Source organism: Myodes glareolus, chromosome 6 (assembly GCF_982192425.1).
Source record: "Myodes glareolus chromosome 6, mMyoGla1.1, whole genome shotgun sequence".
NCBI classification, from domain to species: domain Eukaryota; kingdom Metazoa; phylum Chordata; class Mammalia; order Rodentia; family Cricetidae; genus Myodes; species Myodes glareolus.
In genome coordinates this window covers 17,219,665-17,243,633 of record NC_142031.1, presented here as the reverse complement: position 1 = coordinate 17,243,633, position 23,969 = coordinate 17,219,665, and the positions used below count along the sequence as shown (strand labels likewise).

The following is a 23,969-nucleotide window of genomic DNA, read 5'->3' as shown; positions in this document are numbered from 1 at the left end:
CTAACTCTCACTACCTTCCTAGTAGAGTTCATAACTAGAGTCTCAGCGAGGTGGTAGTGGTGCATGCCTTTAGTCCCAGCACTCAGGAGGCAGAGGCAGGCGGATCTCTGTGAGTTCGAGACCAGCCTGGTCTACAAGAGCTAGTTCCAGGACAGGCTCCAAAGCTACAGTGAAACCCTGTCTCGAAAAACAAAACAAAATACAACAAAAAAAGAGTCTCTTCTCTTCTTCCCCCCTCCTCTTGTCCATTCTCTACTTTCTGTAGTAACCAATCCATAGCTGTGGTACTTCAGGCAAATCGCTCCCCTGAGCCTCAGTTTCCTTGCCTGTTAAATGGGTTATCTGTACTTTTGATTGGGGTCTTTTTTGTTGTCGTTGAGACAGTATTTCTATGTGTAACCCTAGTATCCTGGAACCCACTCTGTGAACCAGGCTGGCCTCAAATTCATAGAGATCCACCTGGTTCTGTCTCCCTTGTGTTCGGATTAAGGGTGTGCGCCACCACCACCAGGCTGACCCAGCGTCTTTTTGAGGACCGCACCAACTGTGGAAATGACACACCTGCTTCACAGAGGTTCCGAAGATGCCCCTTCGCCTTCTTCCCACCTGTATCCCCTCTCCCTTGGCTCCCATCTCCGGATGTGGTAAAGGGTCTCCACTGTTTACAAAGCTTCCTCTATGGGTTTCCCTGACCCCACTAGACCTGCCCACAGAACTGAAAGTCCAGGGTTGAAGGCCCTGCATGGATGCCTCCTTCAGAGACCTCCCACTCTGGCCAGGGTGAGGCAGAGGCCAGGAGAGGTGAAGGGGCCAGCCCAGGGCCACAGTGCTGATCTGTGGGCTGGAGATACAGCCACACGTTCCAGCCTGTTCAGGCCCACACTTGCTTCTCAGGACAGCCTGCTCCTGGCACCTGTGCGGATCCCAGCCTGTGTGCCAAGAGTTCGAAACACGCATACCTTCCGTGTCTCCTCAGCCACCTCATAGGAGGTGCATCCCTTCCTCCCAGCAGGAAGGGAAGAAACCAAAAATGACCACTGAGGACATCTCACATCACCAGGCAATGGCCGCTATGGACAGCCCAGGGAGGGGGACTACACTCTACCTCAAGCCTTGGGCACCCCGGCCTCCAGCCCTCCTCTGATCTCTCATGTGTCCTGCACCCCAAACTCTGCCTGCTGTCTTCATCCCTAAGCTCCAGTCCCTCCTCTGTCACAAGTGTCTGCTGGGACCCCCAGTTTCAGACCTCACAGTAGAGACCCCCAGTGGGACCTGGAGGCCTGGGCATTGCTGTCCAGCTCTGCCCATTGGGTAAGCTTCGCTCTAGTTTCTGGCTGGGGGAATGGAATGGGGAGCTGGTGATGGAGGTCACAAGACTATAACAGAGACACTCACTTGTTTTTAGGAGACAAGGCTTCTCACTGCGCCCTGGAGCTGATCTGGCTGTGTGAGCCCCAGGAACCCCCGTCTCCACTTTCCCAGTCCTGAGATTATGAGCTTACGTCCCCACCTCTAGCTTTCAACATGGCAGCTGGGGATCAAACCCGGCTCCTGACCAACTGAGCCCACATCTCACCAGTCCCCGGGCTTAGATCACTGGTTCTACAAACACGGCCGATTCCAGTCTCCCCCTCAGTCACAGAGCCTCTGCTGTCACTTGGTGCCACTTTGGTCCATTCTGACCACATGCCCGTTACCCCCAGCAGCGAGGCAGACACCAGGCCTGACTGACGCCAGTCTGCCCATGTCCGCGATCTTTCTCAATACTGGCCCTGCCACCGTTCTAACCAGCCTCTGCTAGATTGGGAATCCGAAGGGGACTCCAGAGCCTGTTTCTAGGAAGGGCTGAGTCAATATCACACCAACTGCCTTGTTAGAGAACCGGCAGTATTAAGCAATAACAGTTTGGATGACTGAATACCAGGAGACCATTGTCTCAAGGGACAAATGACAGGGACCGATGCCCAGAATGTGACATTATGTCCTAAGGTACTAATTAGTACCCACTGCAGGAATCCATTATGGGGTCCAGAACATACAGAGTGGTGGCCCCAGGAAAGGATGTTGGGAGGGGCACTGAGAAACTAGTGTCTGTCCTGGGAATGTTCCCCCTAATCTGAACGGTGGCTCCACAAGCATAATATATGTATAATATATAATATAAACACAGTATATAATATATACAAAAACAAATATACATACACACATATGTATGTATATATACATGTATGTATGTATGTATGTATATGTATGTGTATATATAAACCGAACCCATCATTCTGTTGGATCCCCAAGGGCTGGAGTTACAGATGGTTATGAGCTGTTTTGTAGGTGCCATGTAGAGGTGCCATGTAGATGCTGGGGGTTGAACCTGGGTCCTCTGGAAGAGCAGCTGGTGTTCTTAATGACTGACCCATCTCCCAAGACCCATCTGGTTTTTTTGTTGTTGTTGTTTTTGTCTTTTGTTTTTTGGGTTTTTTTTTGTTTTTGCTTCTCTTCCTTTTCTGTCTCTAGCTCATCTCTCATATCCAGGTGGCTGGAGTGCTGAGAAACAGGGACCCTGTTCAGGTGAACCTGGATTCCCAAGGATGCCCATGGATGGGACTCAGTGGACTCCAGAGAACATGCTGACCTGGGAACCCCACCACTGTTGGAGCAAACACTCTGCGCCCCCATATCCTCTGCTAAAGTAAGAGACTTCCTAAGAAGCCAGCATTCTCTGCACTCCCCCACTTTTAAGATTTATTTATTATGTTTATTATGTATAGTGTTCTGCCTGTATGTCTGCCTGCAGGCCAGAAGAGGGCGCCAGATCTAACTACAGATGGTTGTGAGACACCATGTGTGTTGCTGGGAACTCAGGACCTCTGGAAGGCCAGTCACTGAGCCATCTCTCCAGCCCATGAGCTCCCTTCTTGTCAGGTACAAAGTCAGGTCAGTCCCTGCAACTCCTTAATGACTCCAAAGAAGAGTGATATTATCTCCACCAGACAGATGGAGAAACTGAGGCTCATGGAGAGCAGGGCAGCAGGACTTTTAGCCACACAATGGAGGGAGCCGAGGAGGGCTCTCCTGCTGACTCTAGCTACAGAAATGCCGGGACAGATGAGCTGAGGGGATAGCTCAGGGCTAAAGGTCTTGCTGTACAAACAAGAGGACGTGAGTTCAGATCCCCGACATGCATCTGTAACCCATGTTGGGGAAACAAGTCAGGTGGATCCTAGCGATTGCTGGCCAGCTAGTTTAGTTAAAAATGTAAGTTCAGAGACCCCCATCTCAGAAATAAGGTGGAGGGCTGGAGAGGCGGCTCAGGGGTTAGCGCTGCTCTTGCTCCTCTAGGGGACTTCAGTTTGATTTTCAGCACCCACATGGTGGCTCACAGTTGTTTGCTAATTCCAGTCTAAGGGGATCCAACACTCTCTTCTGGCCTCCATGTTGGAAAGGGTTAAACACAATACCACATCATAGAAATGCCTCCATGGGTGAAAACAAAGAAATTCTCATAGAAACACGGATCAGCAGTTAAGAAGATGTACTGTTTTCTCAGAGGACCAGGAGCTGGATGCCCAGCATCCATGTGGGATGGCTTACAATTGCCTTTAAACTCAGCTCCACGAGATCTGGGACACTCTTCTGGCCTCTGTAGGCACCTGCACACACACACACACACACACACACACACACACACAAACACACACCACACACCTTCCCACTGAAGGTGAGTTCAAAAGCAAGCTGAGGGGGTCTTGCTTGCAGCGCTTGGCTCCCAGCTCTTCGATATTTCGGATGAGTCCATGACCTTGAACCCAGACCACACTCTCCTCCAACCCTGCTGACCCATTCCTTTCACCTGTGTCCGGCAGTCCTACCTGGCACAAAAGAGTTGGTAAGGCAGGTGCCAATGGCCAGTACTAAGAATGGTGAGATCATGGTGAGACCCGTTCCTCTCCGGAGCCCAGATGGGTGGGTGGGAAGAGGCGGGCTGGCAGCGTCAGACGTTAATTGATGCTCCGATCCTAGAAGTTAGAAAAGAGGAGAAAAGGTATGTGGATGCCACCCTAGGGCAGTTTCTTCATTCAGGCCTTTGTTCCTTGGTTCATCCGGCAAGTTGTTGAATACCAAAAGCCCAGTGTTGGGCTACCACTCTGGAACAGAATCACATAAACACCTGTGCAAGCAAACATACATAAATGCATCTGTGAGCCACCATGTGGTTGCTGAACCCAGGACCTTTAGAAGAGCAGGTGGTGCTCTACACCGCTGAGTCATCTCTCCAGGCCTAAATGCATCTGTACTGCAAATATATACCCCTCCCCCACTGCCTAACCTCCCCAAGGGCAGACTTTTCATGCCAGACTTTTGATAGAGGACAGTGTTGGAGTCCCCCATCAAGGCAGTCCTAGGCCCAGCCTAGAGTCCGCCATTCTGGAAACTCAGGCAATGCTCTGGCTACTGCTGGCTCACGGACCACACCTCAAGACGTAAAGCTACTACTGAGTCCTGGGCCTTCTGACTCCGTGTGCCTCACACAGCAAGGATAAAACAGCCCGAGTTTCCTGGGTATTTGTACCCAGGACACCAATATTTGCCCCATTCTCTTCAAGGACGAATCAGTTTTTGGTAAGAGGTATAGAAGCCGAAGTATCTCCGTAGCTCAGACTGGCTGAGGATGACTTTGAACTCCTGTCTACCTATGCCTACCAAGTTCTGGGATTACAGGCGTATGCCTCAGTAACTGACTTGCATTTTCTTTTCTTTTCTTTTCTTTTCTTGTTAATGATCTCTGTATTTTCCCAAATTTTTTTCTTTTTGGGGGGGCTGGGGACAATGCTAGAGATCAAACCTCATGCAAGCTGGACAGCTGCTTGCCACTGAGTTTGAACTGAAGCTTCTTTGGTCTGACTCACACACTAAGCAGCTTCCCACAGGCTCCTTGGCCCTGGGCACACCTTCTGCACTGGCGTTATCTGTTAAGATATTCTGCCTTGGAGCTGGGGAGCTGGCTCATCACGTAAAACCATTTGCCAAGCAAGCCTGGGGACATGAGTCTGATGCTGGACCCTTCCCTGGAAGGAGAGGACTGACTTTGAAAGCTGTCCCCCGGGACCGCGGAGGTGGCTCAGAAGGTAAAGGCACTTGCCTCAAGCCCGATGACGCGACATGGTTCATTTCCTGAGCAGGATCCGCAGGGTGGAGGCAGGGAACTGACTGTGATGCCCACACTGTCCTCTGGCCTCCCCACTGCACTATGGCCCTCCTGAACTCATGGGCAACAACAACAATAGACATTTGAAGAATATTCTGCCCCCCGCCCCCACCCCATTGCTGGGGACCAAACTCTGGGCTTCAGGCTTCATACAGTAACAATCTCAGCTCACTGTAAAAGTTTTTCACAATATTCTTTTCTTTTTTGGTTTTTCAATAGGGTTTCTCTGTGTAACAGTCCTGGCTGTCACTCTGTAGACCAGGCTGGCCTCAAACTCAGAGATCCGCCTGCCTCTGCTTCCCGAGTGCTGGGATTAAAGGCATGTGCCATCATGCCCAGCTAAAAATGTTTTAATCCAAAACTACAGAGAAGCCCTGTCTTGAAAAAAGATGAAGAAAGGAAGGAAGGAAGGAAGGAAGGAAGGAAGGAAGGAAGGAAGGAAAAAAATCTGTTTTTAAAGAACTGGAAGAAACACAGCAAACATCCACTGGCGGTTTGTGCAGGGTGGCAAGACTGGGAATGATTATTTCCTCTTAAATTTTTTTTCCCCAAGCCACCTAAAATGAGTGTGCATGAATGGCTTAAGTGTGTTTTAAACCGCGGTCATGTTCTTGTGATCAAAGGCAGCTGGCTACAGGAGGTCCAACCATCTGGCTAAGGATACTACGGGAAGAAGTGTGACTTTAAATATCAAGCGTTTCGTTGGGAAATAATGTTACCCTGTCAGCCCAAGGCTGGATGTGATTACCCCACTGGTGATGGGAAACGAAATGGCAAAACTCTATGAAAGATGTTGGGACAGACAAACTGCCGACGTACCAGAACAAGGAACTTTAAAGGCGCAGAAAGGGTGGGTAAGAGGAAGGTCGTGATCCGGAGGGAACACCCTCCCTTTAGTGCCCAACTGCACTTAACTCTGAGGTCAACTCAGGTGACTGCTAAATTTGAAAGCCAATTTCGGCCAGTGAGATGGCTCAGTAGGTAAAGGCGCTCGCTGCCAAGACTGATGACCCGGATTCGAATCCTGGGGCCCACATAGCAGGAGGGGAGAACTAACTCCCGAAAGTTGCTCTTTGACTTCCACACACATAAAATGGCACACCATTCAACGGCGCACCTACCCCTCACATACACACACGAACACACACAGTAAAAACACCATGGGCATAGTATATGTGTGTGTTTGTGTATATATGTATGTGGATTTATTTATTTGTGGAGGCTTTGAGTGCCCACCTCTATTGCTCCCCACATCGGTTTCTGGGTCTCTTACTGGATGTGATGCAAGCCCCGGGGGTCCTCCTGTCTCCCTCTCCATCCCCAGGGCTAGGGTTATAGACATGTGTCAGCATGCCCGGACTTCCCCATTGGGGGCCAGGTGCCCGAGCTTTGGTCCTTGTGCTTTGCGTAACATGAGCTTTTCCCCCATTGACCCGCCAGCCCAAACCCAAATTCTAATGCATTTTGCTTTTTGTTTTGTTTTTTGAGGCAGAGTTTCACGGTGTAGCCCTGGCTGTCCTGGAACTCACTCTGTAGACCAGGCTGACCTCAAACTCACAGAAATCTACCTGCCTCTGGTTCCCAAGTGCTGGGATTAAAGGCGTGCGCCACCACTGCCCAGCATCTAAATTTTTTATTCTACTTTAGTTGCCAAATAATTTCATAGCAAATCCTAAAATCAGAAAAAGCCATCAAATGGGTATAAAATATTAATGCATTCTAATAGTATTCACGGTTCTTTAAACCCGAAGTCACCTCTTTCAGGATGAATTCTAACACATTTCCTCCAGCTTCACACAGCCTCAATGGTTAGCACATACATCTCTGTTTTCAAAATAGCTTTCCTGATCTCTCCTAGCCACTTATACCGGCAGCCTCTAAGCCAGAGGTTCTCAACCTTCCTAACGCTGCAACCCTTTAATACAGCTCCTCATGTTATTGTGACCCCAACCACAAAATAATTTCATTGCTGCTTCACAACTGTAATCTTGCTACTGTTAGGAATGTAATGAAAGCCTCTGAAATGTGATCCCAGAGAGGCCTCGATTCTTGGCTCTAGATCTGGCGCCCTAAGGCCATGAGTCCCTTAACTGTGCTCCTAGCCCTGGGAGTCACAGGGGGACTGTGCTGGTCACTCACTACCGGAAGAGTGCCAATGAGTGCAACTTCAGGCACCAGGTGTCACCCACCACAGCTGCCACGGGACCCCTTTTATTCCACGCCAGCCCGTGTTACGCGTGTCCTTCCCAGCTCGCACAGGAGTTCAGGACTCATGGTTGACAACACCGTACAGCAACACACATGGCCCTAGCAATGTAAGGCTGAGCCAGGAAAGCCAGAGCCGTGGGCACACACTGGCGTCAGCAGCACACTGGCGTCAGTAGCAGAACCGTGCGGCACCCCTTTGTTTTTGGTATTTATTCCACCAGAGAGAGTGGAATAAGGCAGGACAAGGGTATAGGTGTGGAGCCTAAAGGACCATGGGAACTTCTAAGGTTCAGGAGTTGGCTGTTTACTGAGAAGGTGCACGGTCTGCCCGTGGGCTCAGTTTGAAAATCGAACCCTCTCTTTCTTTACGGTATGGCTGCTTCTCTACAAGGCCGGAGCCGCCCTTTGGGAGCACAATCGATGTGAGATGGCCTGGAAGGGGATTTCCAGTGGGGTTCCCATGAGCAACTTCCGCAGTGAGAAAAGAGGACATTTTACCGTCCCCCGTGACGGAAGACAAGACCAAGGCTTGGAGGGGAGACACGAGGAGCCAACGCTGACAAACTAGCCGGTGGCAGAGGGAACCTTGACCACAGGGCTTCTGATTCCAGAAATAGCAGCAAGATCACTATGGCAACCCCAACCCCTCCATTTCCTCAAGCATAAAGCAAAGGCTCTGAGACCTGACTCAGGAATAGGTCCCTCCAATGCCGCCATGATTAGGGTGGAGACCTGCCATGCCATCCAAGCCCGTGTGTCCCTTTGAGATCAAACAATCCCCATTGCTACACACGGTGGTCCCTGATTTGTCCTCTATCACCACGTGACCAACAGATTCAACCAGTGAGGTGGCTCAGCATATAAAGGCGGCTTGTGGCCACGCCTGACCACCTGAGTTCTATCCCTGGAGCCCACGTGGCGGAAGGCGTGAGCTGACTCCTGCAAGTTGTCCTCGGGCTTCACACATGCATGGCGGCATGTGAGCACACACGCTGTCTCTCACACACAATCAGCACAAATCAATTTAAATTCATATAGGGGCAAGAGATACGGCTCTCTGGTTAAAGGCACTGGCTGCTCTCGTGAAGGGCCTGAATTTGATTCCCAGCACCCATAGGGTAGCTCACAACCATCGGTAACTCCAGTTTCGGGGGGCTCCGATGCCCTCTTCTGAACCCTGAGGGCACAACACACACACACACACACACACACACACACACACACACGATGCACAGACATACAAACAAAGCACTCATACACATAAAATAAAATTTTAGTATCTATAAAGAAAGCCATCATTGTCTGTGTGGTGTAGATTCTTCCATCATGAGCACAGTATCTGTCTCCATCTCTCTGGTACTCTGATCAGCATAGAGAATTTAGACGGTTTTGCTACATTTACACCTAGGCCCTTCTCTCGCGGGGGAGTCGTTGTATATGTCCGCCTTTGTTTCTTTAATGCTACCAAAAAGAAATCCCTTGTTGTTTTACACTTTGACCTTCTATGCTGAACTCACTCAAATTCTAAGCATGTTGTGTGTACATGGGGATTCCTTGGCATTTTCTATGTAGACAAGCAGGTAATTTACCAAGAGCTTAAGGGCCAGCGGGAAGGCTGTATGGGTAAAGGTGCTTGCTGCCAAGCCTGACAACCTGAGTTCGATCCCAGGGACCCATAGGAGAGAAGGAGAGCACGTATTCCTGAAAAGTTCCTCTGACCTCCACACACGCACTCTTGCTCATACACACATATGCATGCTCAACACACATAGAAACTAAATAAAAGGTAATGACTTTTTTTTTTAAGTAAAAAGCTTTACCTTCTACTTTCTAGTCACGTGGCTTTTCCCACTCTGTCCCCCTTGCTTTTTTTGTATTGGTCAGTACGTCTAGTGTCAGGAGGAACAGAAAGGGCAAAAATAACCAGGTTTTTCCTTGTTTCTGATCTTAGGGTGGAAGAATCATCTTTCAGCATGGGCGTGGCATTTGGAGGTGTGAGGTGGAGTGAGCGGATTTTGTGGGGACAATTCATGGATTGGATGTGATGGGTTGAGGTGTCATTGGGATGAACAGGCAGCTGGAGATGGGTCTGGCAGGTCTTGGCTAGAGGAGTAAATTTGGGGATTAAGGGCATACTGTCACCACCTTGATGAGACTCAGTAAAAACATCCGTGAGGGAACGGGGCACGGAAACGACATGATGGGAGCCCTAGGAGGGCCAAGCTAAAAAGAACTGTGGGGGTTTCTTCCCCAGTCTTCTTTTCTTCCCTCCCTTCCTCCTCTCCGTCCACCCTCGGTTCTAGACAGAACCCAGGCCTCACATACGCTAGGCAATTGCTTCAGCCCCTGAACTCCCCTCTAAGAGGGCCCTCCCAATTTTTCTTGAACTTGGTCAAATGATCAAAGCCTTACGGCAAAACTTTACGGAAACCATTATGGAGATCACCATGGCGAATTCCCTGTTAACACTGGCTTAGTACCCAGCAAGCTCTTGTCCATAATAAGGAAAACATGTCGGTAACACAACGCCACATCTACGGCTGTGCTGTATCCGTAGCAAAACTAGCTGTCAAACCTGCAGCACGGACAGAACTTGAGGAAGGATCACAGAGGACCAAACACTGTGGGTGGCACAGGGAACAGGGATGAAGGAGAAAAGGGAGTGGATGCAGAGCTACAGCGCCTGTGGCCTGAGAAAGAGAATTCATTCCACTCCCTTCCCCTAAGTGTCCAAGACAAAGGACTGAGGGGGCCACAGAAAGGGCTCGGGCAGCCTGCATGGGAAGTCTGAGGGGTCAGAGTCTCTTCCCTCTAGGGTGAAGCTTTGGGAACTGCAGATCCAGACAGTGAAGGCCTTTGCACTTTGAGACTGAAGCCCACCATCTGCCCAGGATGCTGAACTCTATTCCCAGGGCCCCACATTAAGAAAGCTGTGTGGCACTGAGCACTGGAGACTCAGAAAATTCTTCAGCCTCCTGCCTCAGCTCAGACTCCTCCTCTCCCTCACCCCAGAGGCTTCAGGCAGCTCAGGGCCGGGGACTCTGCTGGGCCCTGTCTGGGGGAGTCCGGGTTGCCTGCCACCCATTGTCCCATAGTCCCCTTCCATTGCCTGGTCTCTCTGCCAGGCTTCCAGCTACGTGATTCGACTCTTTAGGACAGGAGTGCAATGGCTCTGGCTGGGCTCTGGCTTTGGGTGAGGAAGCAGTTACTTGGCAGACCAGAGGGAGGCTGAGTGACTGGGCCGGGGCCCTGACAATGGCATTCTGAGGCAGTGGCTCCAGAGTTTGGCAGAACGCCAGTCTCCAGCTGGTATCAATAGAGCCAGGACAATCTGAGAGACAGGACCAAAGATGCTCATTCCCAGGCACTCTGTTGTCATGTCGACATGTGAGCTCGGTCAGACTCACCGTGAGCTCAAACGGCCTCCCAGCCACAGGTATTCCTGGCCTCACCTCTCAGTTCAGAAAACTGAGCTAAGATCTAACCAGCTAGCTGACAATCACATACACACCCAGGCTGACTCCGCCGTCTCCTTCTCCAGGGGATTGTCCTCTTCTGGCCTCAGTTTCCCCAAGACTAGTGCCTACATGAACAGTCATTTGGGACAGAGCACTTGGCAGGGACAGGAGTTAGAATCTCCTACCTGAGTGGCCTGGCCAGGCGACAGGTGAAGAAGCATAGCAGGCCCAGGGCCAGCATAAACAGGAGGAGGCTGCCAATCGCCGTGACCACCATGTCCAGGGTGGGTGACAGAAGGACCATCTTGGAGTGAAGTGAGCCTTTAGATGTGGTTGTCACACAAACCTGCTGACTCTGAAGCCAGGGGTTACCCCTGAGCTAATCTCAGGGGATTAGGCAGGAAGGAGGAGGTGGAACCCACAAAGGTCCCCTCCCCCACTCCAGGCCTGGGTGAGGTTGTGGGCACGGCTACCTGATGCTGCTCATTCAGCTTTGCTCCTCCACGCCTCAGCCCAGAACATTTGCTGAGCACCTGCTGTATACCCAACTCGGTTCTAGGTTCTAGAGAGATTACTGAGCAGCCAGTAAACAAAGCACCTACTATGTGCCAGGCACTTTATAAGATAAAAGTAAAGAAGGGCCAGGGGTGTGGCCCACATGGTCGAGTGCTTGCCTAGTGTGCAGAAAGCCCTGGGCTCTATTCACATCACAGCGTAAACCAGGCATGATGGCGCTTGCCTGTCATTTCAGTACTTAGGAAGTGGCAGCAGAAGGGCCAGGAGTTCGAGGCCACCCTCCACTATTGTGCCGGCTAGTGTTATTCGTCAACAGACTTTAGAATCCTCTAGACTGGCCTTTAAGTGTGCCCATGGGGGCTATTATCATTAAATTGAATTTCGAAGATCTGGTGGCACCACTCCTGGACTAGAGTCCTGGCCTGGGAAAGATGGAGAAGAACCAAGCAGCAGTGTGGGTTCACCTGATTCCTGATGGTGGATTCTATTTCACCGGCTGCTTCAGGCTTCACCTGCCATGGCTGTGACTTATGCACCACAACGGACGGCGCCTTGAACTGTGAGCTAAGATTAAACCCTTCCTTTCTTTAAGTTGCTTCTGTTGGAAGACCTTACCACAGCAACAGCAAAAGAAGCTAAGACTTCTACACAGCAAAGCTAAGACAGCTCCACAGCGAAGCTATGACAACTCCACAGTTAAGCAGCCGGGGCTACATAAGACCTTGTCTCTGGGGGCTGGAGAGAAGGTTCAGTGGTTAAGAGCACTGAATGCTCTTCCAGAGGACCCAGGTTCAACTCCCAGCACCTACATGGCAACTCACAACTGTCTGCAACCTCAGTTCCAGGGGACCCGAAACCCATGGTAAAATTTTTAACATGTGCACACACAAAGATCCTGTCTCTGAAAGCCAAAAATTAGAAAATTAATAATCGATAAAGCTCAGAAAGAAAGGAAATCTTCGATGGGGGCCTCGCAGAAGCTGTTGCCCATCATTCGCAAGCCGGAGAGACATTTCCGGAGAGACGTATCCAAGTCCAGAATAAAATACCTACTGTGTGTCCAACACTATCTGAGCCATTTACAGATGAGTCGACACGTACCATGGGAACGGATGGAATCTGAACCCCAATCTGCCAGTCTCAGAACCAGAACAGCACCAGGCCTTCCAGGCCCCAAACTGGCAGTTACCTGAGAATGCACATGGGCTGGAGGGGGAGCTAATGTCCACCCGAGGGACTGCCTGCCCCCCAGCTTGCCTCTTATGGCATTTTGTACTATCAGCACGGCAATGATGGTCCCCCCTCACAGATTGAGAAATGGAGGTTCTGAGTCTCTCAGTCCCCGACCCCCACATGTGCACATGCGCACACGAAATACATACATAAAAACACAATGAAAATTTTGCATCTGCCTCTCTGCACTCTTGGGGGTTATGGGCATTCCATGGATGGGATTAAAGGGGCACTGGGAAAGATGGGTTTTCTGGAGGGGTGGATGTACTCAAGTTGAAAACGAAGAGGTAGACATGGAAACATACACTCAGGAGGCTAGTGATGACTCCATGTTCTCCAGCTAGCCACCTTCTGGGCCTCAGGAAGAGCAGAGGTGCAGCTCGGGTCACATCCCTGCCAACTGGAACTCAGAGCATTCTCTGACGCAGAGAGGCTGGGGAAGATGTAGCGGGGACAGGGGTTTCCAGCAGCCACTGGGCAGGGAAGCCCTGCTGCAGGCTGGCTTTAGCTGCAGGGGTTCAGAGGGGACCTGGGACCTGCCTCTCCACCAAGGCAGGTGTCTGTGATGATCCTCGCCGCCCAGGGCGTTATTCATTCACAGATGGAATGAATTTCATTCATTCATATTAAGGGTTCAGGAAGAGACGCGTGCTGGTGGGAGTAGGCTGCCGTTAGATCCGAGAGGAGCGTCTCTAGATGGCGTTAAGCCAGTTCATGGCGGGGTGGGCACAGCAAGCTTCAGGTCATAGGTCTCCAGGTGCAGATGCCCCTCCTTGGCAGGAAACTGACACATAGGAGGACAAGATTGAAGGAGGGAACGTCAGCCATCCAGGCACACACACCCCCAGCCTTGGTACAGCTGTATACTGCCCTTCCTGTTCTGGAAAGTTCTCTGAAGTCTACCCAAGGACTCCTCTTGTCGCCTTTCCATCACCCCCTCAGCTCTGCCTGCCAGCTGCCCACCTGCCAGGCCCAGTTGGGCATCACCTACTAACACAGCATGAGCTTCTCTGCCCTTGGGCAGTCTGTGACCAGATAAGCCTGTGCAGCAGCCAGGAGGCAGGGAAGGCCTGCCAGGTCAGCCAATAGTGGGTGTTGGAAGAGGCAGCCTAGCAGCAGGAGGGCAACACTGGGCCAGGCTGCCAGGGTGAGCCTTGTCTCTGCCCCTTAAGCTGAATAACTGAGGTAAGAAGTCTCGCCCCTGCATCGGGTAACTCCCTCGTGGAGTGGGGTCTGAGAGAGATTCGGGGCTGCTCTGAAGATTCTAGACATTCTACCTGTGGCATAAGGCTCAACCTGAACTGGGGATAGGCAGGTGTGAGGGTTTGTGGGGCAGAAGCAGCTAGGAATGCAGGGAAGTGGGCAGAGAGAATGGGGGAGACAGAGGGGAGCTGGATGGACACACACACACACACACAGAGCCTGCCCACATGCCTGCTCACCTGAGGCCAGAATGGTCTTTCCTGCCCTAAGTGGTCGAAGCAAAGTTCAGCATCGAATCGAGGTCACAGGTCCCTTTCCCTGGCCTGTCTCATACACACTGGGAAGAAACAACCTCCAGGCAGCATGAGGCTCTGTCCCCTTAGAGGGGACAGACTATTAAGATTAGTCCCGGAGGAAAGGTCACCAGGAGGCCTGGCAGTGAGGCGAGGTGAGAGGAACAGCCAGGAGGATCGGCAGCTAAGAGGCAGGACGCGCGGTATTTCAGTCAGGGACAGTGGCCAAGCAGACAGCAGGTGTCTGACGATAGAGCAGCCTGGAATGGCCCCAACGGAGTCAAAGCAGGGCTTGGCTTGTGCCTTCACTCATCCACCAGCCCGATTTCATAAGTGAGGGCATGGCTATCAGAGCTGGAATCAGACAGCCCAGGGCATGAGGCTCACTTCACAGGGACACCAGACAACCCTGTGGGCCGCAGCCTGTGGCAGGCAAAGGGCCAGTGTGGGAGGAGACACAGGCAGGCTGGGAGGGGGGAGAAAGGTCCAGGGTACCACTTTATAGGAACACAGGCTTCCTCCCTCAGGCCCGTGAGCCTGGAGGCTGAGCAGGGAAGAGGCTGAAGGCTCACAGGAGCCATGCATCTCTGAGGTGTGTTTCAGGACCCCGCGGCTCCTCCCGTGCTGTACCCAACCCTGGCAGCGGAAATCCCTCCATTACCAGGAGATGTGGCAGTCCCGTCCTTCCTTTCACTACCATCAATCACTGACAAGCACAGAGAGGGTCCATGACCTTCCAGAGTCACACAGCACCTTGATGGGTCTTCTTCCCATTGGAGGAGTTTATTAGAGGTGTAAGCCTGTCTGCAAGGCACGGTGCAGAGGCTGGTGTTTTGAAACTCTATGTTACGCACACCGCCAGAGGATAATACATCAAACATAGCATTAGAGAACACTCCTCCCTCATCCTGCCCCGAACTTACAGGGTCTGGCTGTGACGCCCTGGCTAGCCCAGAGAGAGATACGTAGGCAGTGTGATGGTGAAGGTCTTTCATCCCAGAACTTGGAGGCAGAGGCAAGTGGATCTCTCTGAGTTCAAAGCTATTCTGGTCTACAAAACAAATTCCAGGCTAGTGGGGCTAGTTTTACCTCTATTGACTCATTTAATCCACAATAACCTGCAAGTTAAATACTGCAGCTTTTCCCATTCTACAGATGGGAAAACAAAAGCCCAGAGAGGTTAAGCAGCTTTCCCCATAGTCGAACAGCAAGTGACCGCATCAGAATTCAGCCTTCCGTGTGGGTGTTTTTCTGCTTTAGGGAGGCCTCTTAGGGTCCGAGTGTAAATTCCTGCAACAGCACCCTGCCTGACTGGAAATGAGCCACGCTATTCGCTCTGCGCAATTCGTACGCAACAGGGACCGGACAACACCTGGTGACTCATGACTCAGAACGCACTCTTCCCAAATCTCATTTTGGCATGCTTGCCTTGGACTCCTGGGGGGGAGGGGTTCCCCTGGCCCCAGAGAGAGATGAGGTTACCTGCCTGAGGTCACATGTTGAGAAGGGTCTAGAGTCACTCCCGGGACAGGCTGGGTCCAGCTCCCTGCCCCAGCACCGTGGCCAGCGGGACTGTGGAAATCCCGTGGGACTTGGGCAGGATATGATCCTGGGTACACCCTACCTCTCCCACAATCCCCGGCTTCAGATCACCCTCCTGGAACGATGGGAGTCAACAGCTCCCACGCTCAGACACCCTTTCCACCCCCAGCTCTGTCCTGGCTGTGTTCCCCCTGGGAGGACCTGGTTAGCACCCTAGACATGAGGCTTCGGACTGTGTGAAGACTAGCCTTGAACTGGTGACGTGCTGGGTGGGCCTGACACAGGGAACACAGATGCTGGAAGTTGGCAGCTGGGCCCCCACAGCATCCTCTCCGCATTCCAATCGAGCCTGCGACTGCTGTTAGGCTCCCAGGAACTGGGCTGTCAGAGGCTCTCAGCCGTGGGGGCCAGAGGGGCGGGGACATCGGTCTGTGGTGAGCTAACCAAGGCAGGTGTGATGCCTCAGGTCTGTCATCTCCGCACTTGGGTGGTGGGAGCAGGAAGAGTCAGCCTGGGCTACATGAGCGCCTAACTCAAAGAATTAAACCCACGGTGGGGGGCGGGGGAGAGGCTGTGATCACACTGACCACTCTTGACCCTGTAGGAATTCAACAGGATAAGGGACAATGAGGAAAACACTGTCACCTATCGTGATAGTGACACCAAGGAAGCCAGCACAGTTCTGACTGGTGGATGCTGTCTCCGCTCCCCGGGGAACAGAGGAGTGAAGCAAGTTGGTCAAGATCACACAGCAATAATAATGAGAGAAGAAAGTCTTCACAGGGCACCTACTGTGTGCTAGAAGCTTTCTATGCAATCTCTCTAGGACCCAGTGTGGGCAGAACTCTCAGGCCCACCAGTAGAGAAAACTCATGGCTCACTCAGCAAGGCGTGGGAGTGCTGGGAGGCAGCCAGGCCTGGTGGACCCCTCAAGCAATGCCTTTGGCACCCCAGCATCTAACATGGACTGGGGCTATGACATGGGAACCTTCAGAGCCAGCAGAGTCTCCTGGCTTAGCCTGGGCTGGGGGACTGGCAGAAAGCCATGTCATCTCAGCCCACTCAGCCTCCTCCTATCTTGAATGTGACCTGTCTCCTGGGGGCACTATCGCACATAAGGGTAGCCTAGTGTTCCCCGCCTTCCCTCTCTCACTGGTCACTATTCTGAGAGAAAGTGAAGCCCACAGGGACAACTCCAGGCTGGCCTCCCATCCCCCAGCACAGGGGTGATCGCTCCATGAAGCTTCCAAAATCAGCTTATGAGAAAGGACCACTCTGGTGTTCTCTGCTGCCCCCGCGGTGACGCGGTGACCCCTGCTGTCCTATCTGGCTACTCCAAATCCATTCCCCTTCCTAACGGGGACAGCGAAGCCCACCCCCTTCAGCTGTTGTGGCTGGCAGATGCTGGGACCTTCTCCACCTGGATGGCACCGTGCTGTGAGTGGGGGACCCCGAAAGGGGAACAATGGCCAGGAGGGTGGACTAGAAACCTCCGGAGAAACTCACGAGTCGGACGATGGCATCCAGGCCCTGGCTGCAGGCATGCCTGAAGCTCACCTCTGAACGGGAGCCAGTTCATTCTCCCACTGTTTGCTTTGGCTTTTCTGTTGCCTAGAGTCCAGACTCTGCCCTCAGAACTCCAGTCCGGAGGGTTTTCCTCAGCTCCCCACACGATAAACAATCACATCTGGTCATTCACGCTCAGCTGGTTACTTCCACCAAGGGGAAGAGAGACGGGGCAAACAAGCTAAAGGTGGTTGGACACACGGCTAGTGAACGGCACAGGAGCATGAGCTACACACGTGTGGAATCCAGGGCTGTGCGTGGTGATGCATGTCTGTAATCCCAGTACTCCAGAGGCAAAGGCAGGAGGACTGCTGAAGTTCAAGGCTAGCCTGAGTTACAAAGCAAGTTCTAGGCCAGCCAGGACTATATAGTGAGACCCTGTCACCGAAGAAAGGAAGGGAGGGGGGAAGGAAGAGAGAGATAGGGAGGGAATGGAGGAGGGGAATGGAGGAGGGGAGAATTAAAGGGGATTTCTGGGCAGGACTGCCCAGCATGGCTACAGTCACACACCATCCCACAGGTTGTCATGGGTTCCATTTAACATTGTGTGCCCAGCCCTGGGCTAGGACCGAAGGTGTCCACTCTGCCCACTGGGCCCTTCAGTTCCCAGGAAGTTGCTAGTACAGAACTGTGTGACACCCATCTCAGGGGAGGAGAGAGGTACGGAGGGGTGACGTGACTCACCCAAGGTCCCTGAGCAGAAGAGGGGGCAGAACCAGCCACTTACCAGATGTGCCTGGCCCCAAGCCTGGGGCCTTTGCCCCTGGTCACTGGGTAGCAGGGGTGGGGCTGGGCCGTAGCTCCTGAGGCTGTTTGTTCTGCCTGACAGCCTTCAAAGCAGTTTAAAAAGTTAAAAGAAACAGAACTGCACAGAGTCCTGGGATCCTTGCTTGCCCCAGTGCCCAGGGACTTCAGCAATGCTGAGAGAGAGCGCACTGCTGCCCAGCAGCCTGGCACCTGGGCATCAAATGATTTCCTGGGGAGCCTCTGTCATCGCAGATGACAGCCTCCGGTGAGTCTACTCCTCCACTCCTAAGGCCCAGCTGATGTGGATTTCACACCTCCTGTGCCTCCACATTGTGCTCAAACAATGGCCCCCAGGCTGCTGTTTACTTGGCAGCTACTGCCCACCAGGGGCCAACAGAATAGGTTAAACCCCTGTCAATGGTAAGGCAATGGACAAAGAAATGAACCCTGCCAAGGGTAAGCTAGGTTAGTGTGCAGGAAGACACAGGGAGAGAGGGAGGGAGGAGGGGAGGGAGGGAGAAAGGAGGGGAGGGAGGGAGGGAGGCTGGGCTCTCCAGGACCCATCTCCACGGCTCTACAGCAGTATCGCATAGTTGAGAGACTGCATACATCCGGCAGAAGATAAGAAGGCTCCAGGCTGCATGTCAAGACTATCAAAGCCATCTGCACACGTGTGGGGCGCACAACTGGAGCACACATGTGGGGTGGCGACTTTCAATGGGTTTCCCCCACTAGACTCATCTGGTAGACCCGGCTTCTCTGGTCTTCCCAGCACTCATCCCGCTGATGGCCAAACCCATGCTATATATGGTCAAGCCCCATGCTGTACCCCCCCATCCTGCAGATGGTCAAGCCCCATGCTGTACCTACCCCATCACACACACGTGATGCAGCAGGCCACGTCTGCTCAAAGCCTTAGTCAATAGGATGCATGTGGAAAGCGTTTCCCAGAGGAGCTAATGTTTACTTAGTTTTGCAGTGTTGGGATGAAACTCAGGTCCTAGTCCATAATAGGCAAACACTATCACTGAGCTATAGAGCTATACACCTGTACTTTGAGGTAGGTACTCATAGGGGCTTCCTCATTTTAGGGTACACAGAGAGGTGAAGGGAACTGTCTAAGGGCACACAGAATTGGAGCAGTGGAGCTAGGATTGAGTCTAAACTGTTCAACTCCAAAGTTCAAGCAGTTTGCCGTCATGCTAGGATGACTCAGCTGAGGTTTCAGGAGTCACTCGACACAAAAGCACAGGCCTACAAGGGGACAGCCGCAGGCTTTCGGGGCTTTTTCTCAGGAGGATGAAGTCCTAAGAGGTTATGTGATCTTCGCAAAGTCACACAGCCAGAGCCTGAACTCTTAATTCTCCTGGCTTGGCGCTCCCGAGCGCTGGGATTACAGATGTGAACCACTGTACCGTCTCTCATTCTGGTTTAATTTGCTTGTGTTTTTCTTTTCTGTTGTCGCTTTGTTTGTAATGTTTCTAATGTTTAAAAAGTGCAGACCAGAGGCGCAGCTCAGTAGTGGAGCACCGGGTTCCATCTGGCCCTGCAAAAATTAATTAAATAAAGGCGCAGGTCCATCTCTTCTAGACCGAGCTAGAGTCCAGGGCTGGTGACTCCAGTGTCTTTGTGACGCTGCTTTGGAGCTCGGGTCACCGTGCTTTGGGTGTGGTGGGGCAGGCCAGGGCCTGCATGCCTTGATCAAAAATGAACAGAAGGGGACTGGCAATGTAGCTCAGTTGGCAGAGCGCTTGCCTGGCACATAGGAGGCTCTGAGCTGGATCTCCAGCACCACAGAAACGGGGCACGGCGGTGCGTGGCTGTAACCTCAGCACTCAGAAGAATCATGACCTGAGTGGATGGACCTCTTCCTCCAGACTCCTTCCTGGGGAGAGAAGGTGAGGCTCAGGCCTGAGGTAGCAGCTGTCTGCAGAGGGAACAGACCCAACCAAACCCAAACAGCATGCTAGCCTATGGTCCAGGTCTCTAGTATGGTCTGTCCTTTTCTTGGGGCTGAAGACAAGAGTTAAACCTACTCCCTCACCCCAAAACATAGTATCCACAAATCAGGTGAACCCCATAATGCATCCCCAGCTAAAGAGCCAGTACTCACAGAGCACAGTGACTTTGAAAGACAGACACAGTCATCAGAGACAGCACAGGAATCAGCTGTGTGGGGACGGAGGTTTCTAAATGAGCACAGGGAAATTGGGAAGGGAAGTCATGGGGGCAGCGGGAATCTTAGCAACACAAAACAAGACTGAAAATGCTAAAACAAAACAAAACAACTAAACCAACCAAACGCTGGAAGGAAAAGTCTGCACAGGCGATGCATTGAAATAAAAAAAAGTAAGAAAAAAAAAAGTAAGAGATGACAAATTCAAAGAGGTTCAGGCAAATTCAAAGAGCCAGGGTATCTCCGGGGACACGACTGACTTCCGGGAGGGCATAGAGCAAAGTGAGGACCAGTGAGACGGTTCAGGGGAAAGCCAGCTTGATTTGTGTGAGTGGCTCAGCATCGTAATTGTAAGAGAACCATTAAACCTCCAGGGAAAATCATAAAAGTATATTATTGTGCTTTCATAAGGGAAAAACAAATGGTCAATTGGACTTAAGTAAAAAATTCAAATGCCCTTTCTTTAAAAGATATTTTAGCAGGGTGGTGGTGGTGCACACCTTTAATCCCAGCACTGGGAAGGAAGAGGCTGGTGGATCTCTGGGAATTCGAGGCTAGCCTGGTCTACAGGGTGAGTTCCAAGAGGACAGCCAGGACTATTTCACAGAGAAACCTTGTCTCAAAAATCAAAACAAAACAAACAAACAAACAAACAAACAAAAAACCACCCGAAAGAAAGATATTTTAGAGGGCAGGTAACACTCCACACTCCCTACCAAGTCTGACCCCCACATGATGGAAGCACAGGCCCAACACCCCAAAGTTGTTCTCTGATCTCCACGCAGGTGCTACGGCTCATGTGTGCACGCACACCTACTAAATAAAAAGTAGTTTAAAACTATTTAAAGAGGCCAGGGGTGGTGGCGCACGCCTTTAATCCCAGAACTCGAGAGGCAGAGGCAGGCGGATCTTTGTGAGTTCGAGGCCAACCTGGTCTACAAGACCAGGTTGTCAAAAAACAAAAAAACAAAAAACATCCAAAGCCACAGAGAAACCCTGTCTTGAAAAACCTAAAACAAAACAAAACAAAACCAAAACAATTTGAAGATACTTAAGAAAGCAATAGATAAAATGCAAAATCGATGAAATGTTGACATCAGTTATATCTGAAGGGGACTGCTAACTAGTCAAAAAAGCACTCCCCAAGGCTGATAATAAAATGTACAACTCCTCAGGAAGACGGGCACTCCACGAAGAAAGTACAGGAACCAGGAAGACCGGGAGGACCTTGACAGCGTTAGCACCAGGCTGAGGGAAGGAGATCCACTCACACCAATGAGAAGGTCTAAAACCAAATCAGGAACAGGATAGCAGATAGCACAGGCCTGCAATTTCAGCACTCGGAAGTGGAAGTCAGAGAATCACAAGTTCAAGACCAGACTCAGCTACAAGGAGTTTGAGGCTAGCTTTCTCTACAGGAGACCTGTTTCCATCAATCAGTAAATTAATAAGACTGGGTGTGGTCCCACCACCCAGGAGACCGAGGCAGGACGATCTCTTGTGAGTTTGAGGCCAGCCTGGTCTTCCTGGTCTTCGTACTGAGCTAAAGGCCAAGCAGGGCTACATAATAAGACCCTTGACTTAAAATAAATATATAAATGCTATAAAAATAAAACATAATAAGTAAATTAGAAAAACCAATCACTAACAAGAACATAGAAAAATTTAGAATTATTACATCTTAGTCACAAGAGCATACAATAGCCCTGTAACTTTTTTTAGACTTGGTCTCTCTGTGTAGCCCTAGCTGGTCTGGAAGTCTCTATGTAGACTAGGTAGACCTTAAACTTGTAGAGATATTCCTGCTTGCCTCCTGACTGCTGGGATTACACATGTGTACTACCACAGCTAGCACCATCATGCGTGTGTGTGTGCACATGCACAAACCATGAGCTCTCTGCATGTTCATGTATGAGTGCACGCATGCACAGAACACATGTGACAGACTCAGGTGTTGGTCCTCACCTCCACCTTGTTCAGGACAATGTACATTGCCACTGTGTACACCAGGCTAGCAGGAGGGGGGTGAGCTTTCAAGGAGTCTTGTGCTCCGCCCTCTTATCTCCCTTAGGAGTGCTGGAATTACAGATGAACACTACTACATATGTGTATCATATGGCCAGCAATTGCACCCTAAGTACTAGTTCAAAGAAATGAAAGTCTATCTGCATGAAGATTCCTACAAGAGCATTGAACGGAGGCTGATTTGTAACAGCCCAATCTGGAAGGCTGCAGCATCCGATAGCAGAGGAATGATTCAACAATGGCGGATCATTGGCGTATGGACCAACCTCACGACAGAGGAGGGAGTTTCTGACCCAACAGGTGAGAATGCATCTTAGAAACATAAGAGGGGCAGAGTTCACGCTTAGCATGTGCAAGGCAGAGAGAGAGAGAGAGAGAGAGAGAGAGAGAGACCTATCATAGTCAAGAGAACTATGAGAAAATGCTAGACCTGTATGCAAATAAATGTTAAAATGTAAATTAAATGCATAAATTCCTAAAACTAGAACTTACCAAAGCTGAGGTAAGCAACCGTGGAGAACCTAAATAAAGAAACTGAGACCACAGTGAAATATCTTTCCCAAGGAAAACGCCGAGCAAAGATGACCTCACCAGTAAACACTACCAAATTTCAAGAAACAAATGTTCTTGATTTTACTTGAACTTTTGCAGAAGGAGAGTAAAAACCACCATCTAGCATGATGCCCATGGTCACCACAACCCTCAAACCCGGAGGGATGGACGATTCTAGACAATGTCACCGGCGCAAGCCGAATACACAGCAAACCAGCCAGGTCCTCAGCCAGGTCAAGCCTGAGAGGCTTCATGGGAAAGTCATTTATATGATGAGTGGTATTAACAGATTAAACAAGAAAAGCCATATAATCATCTCAAAATAATTGTAAAAGCATTTAATGCACTCTAAACACAAATTAAGATTCTTTTAAAAGCTCCCAGTAGGGCCAGGGGTGTAGCTCATTGTAGCTCAGTTGTTAGAGTGCTTACGCAGCATGAGAGTGGGCTAGGATCCATCCCAGCACATCGGCCAGGGTGGGAGTGTCACCTGTGGTCCCAGCGGAGGGACTTGGGAGCAGAGCGCAGGAAGATCAGAATCTTTTGGCTGTCCTGGAACTCACTCTGTAGACCAGGCTGGTCTCAAACTCACAAAGATCCACCCGCCTCTGCCTCCACACTGCTGGGATTAAAGGCTTGCGCCACCACCACCTGGCTCAGAAGATCAGAATCTTAAGGTCTTGCATAAGGAGTCCAAGACACTTAGTACAACCACTGTATGTACGTGTGTGTGTGTGTGTGTGTGTGTGTGTGTGTGTGTGTAGAGGCAGGATAGAGAACAAGTCTTAGGAGTTGGTTCTCTCCTTCCACCATGTGGGTCCCAAGAATTAAACATGTCTTCAGGGTTGGTGGCAAATGCCTTTACCTACTGAATCTTCTCACTCCTCCTCAACCTTTCTCTTTTGAGACTGGTCTATCATTAGAACCTGGAATGACTGATTAGGCTGGCCAGCAAGCCCCAGCATCAACCTGTCTCTAGCTTCTCAACACTGGAACCACAAGACCCCAAGTCTATATCACCAAGCCCTACTTTCTACAGATGCTTCGGGAATTGAACTCAGGTCCTTATACTTGCGTGGCTGGCAAGTACTTTACCGCCTGAGCCATCTCCCCAGTCCTGTGTTCATCAATATTTCTGAGTGCTCTTTTTCCACATCAGCAAAAGGCTGAGAACCAAAGCCAACAAACATACATAGAGGCTGGGAGTATAGCTCAGGGGCAGAGTGTTTGCAGGCTTGAGATTT

At 51.0% G+C, this 23,969-nt stretch overlaps 1 protein-coding gene across 3 annotated transcripts in view; it reads right to left on the bottom strand.

Moving 5' to 3' along the window:
• Nucleotides 1-23,969, bottom strand: part of Alpl (alkaline phosphatase, biomineralization associated) — a 59,781-nt gene that overhangs the window by 20,064 nt on the left and 15,748 nt on the right. For 2 of the 3 annotated variants that reach the window (XM_048443299.3, XM_048443300.3), the window contains exon 2: nucleotides 3,870-4,016. In XM_048443299.3, the coding sequence (XP_048299256.3) occupies nucleotides 3,870-3,930 (61 nt within the window). In that variant the 5' untranslated portion in view covers nucleotides 3,931-4,016. Of the gene's footprint in view, nucleotides 1-3,869; nucleotides 4,017-14,063; nucleotides 14,242-23,969 lie in introns of those variants that run through there. The other variant, XM_048443301.3, reaches the window with a different exon arrangement.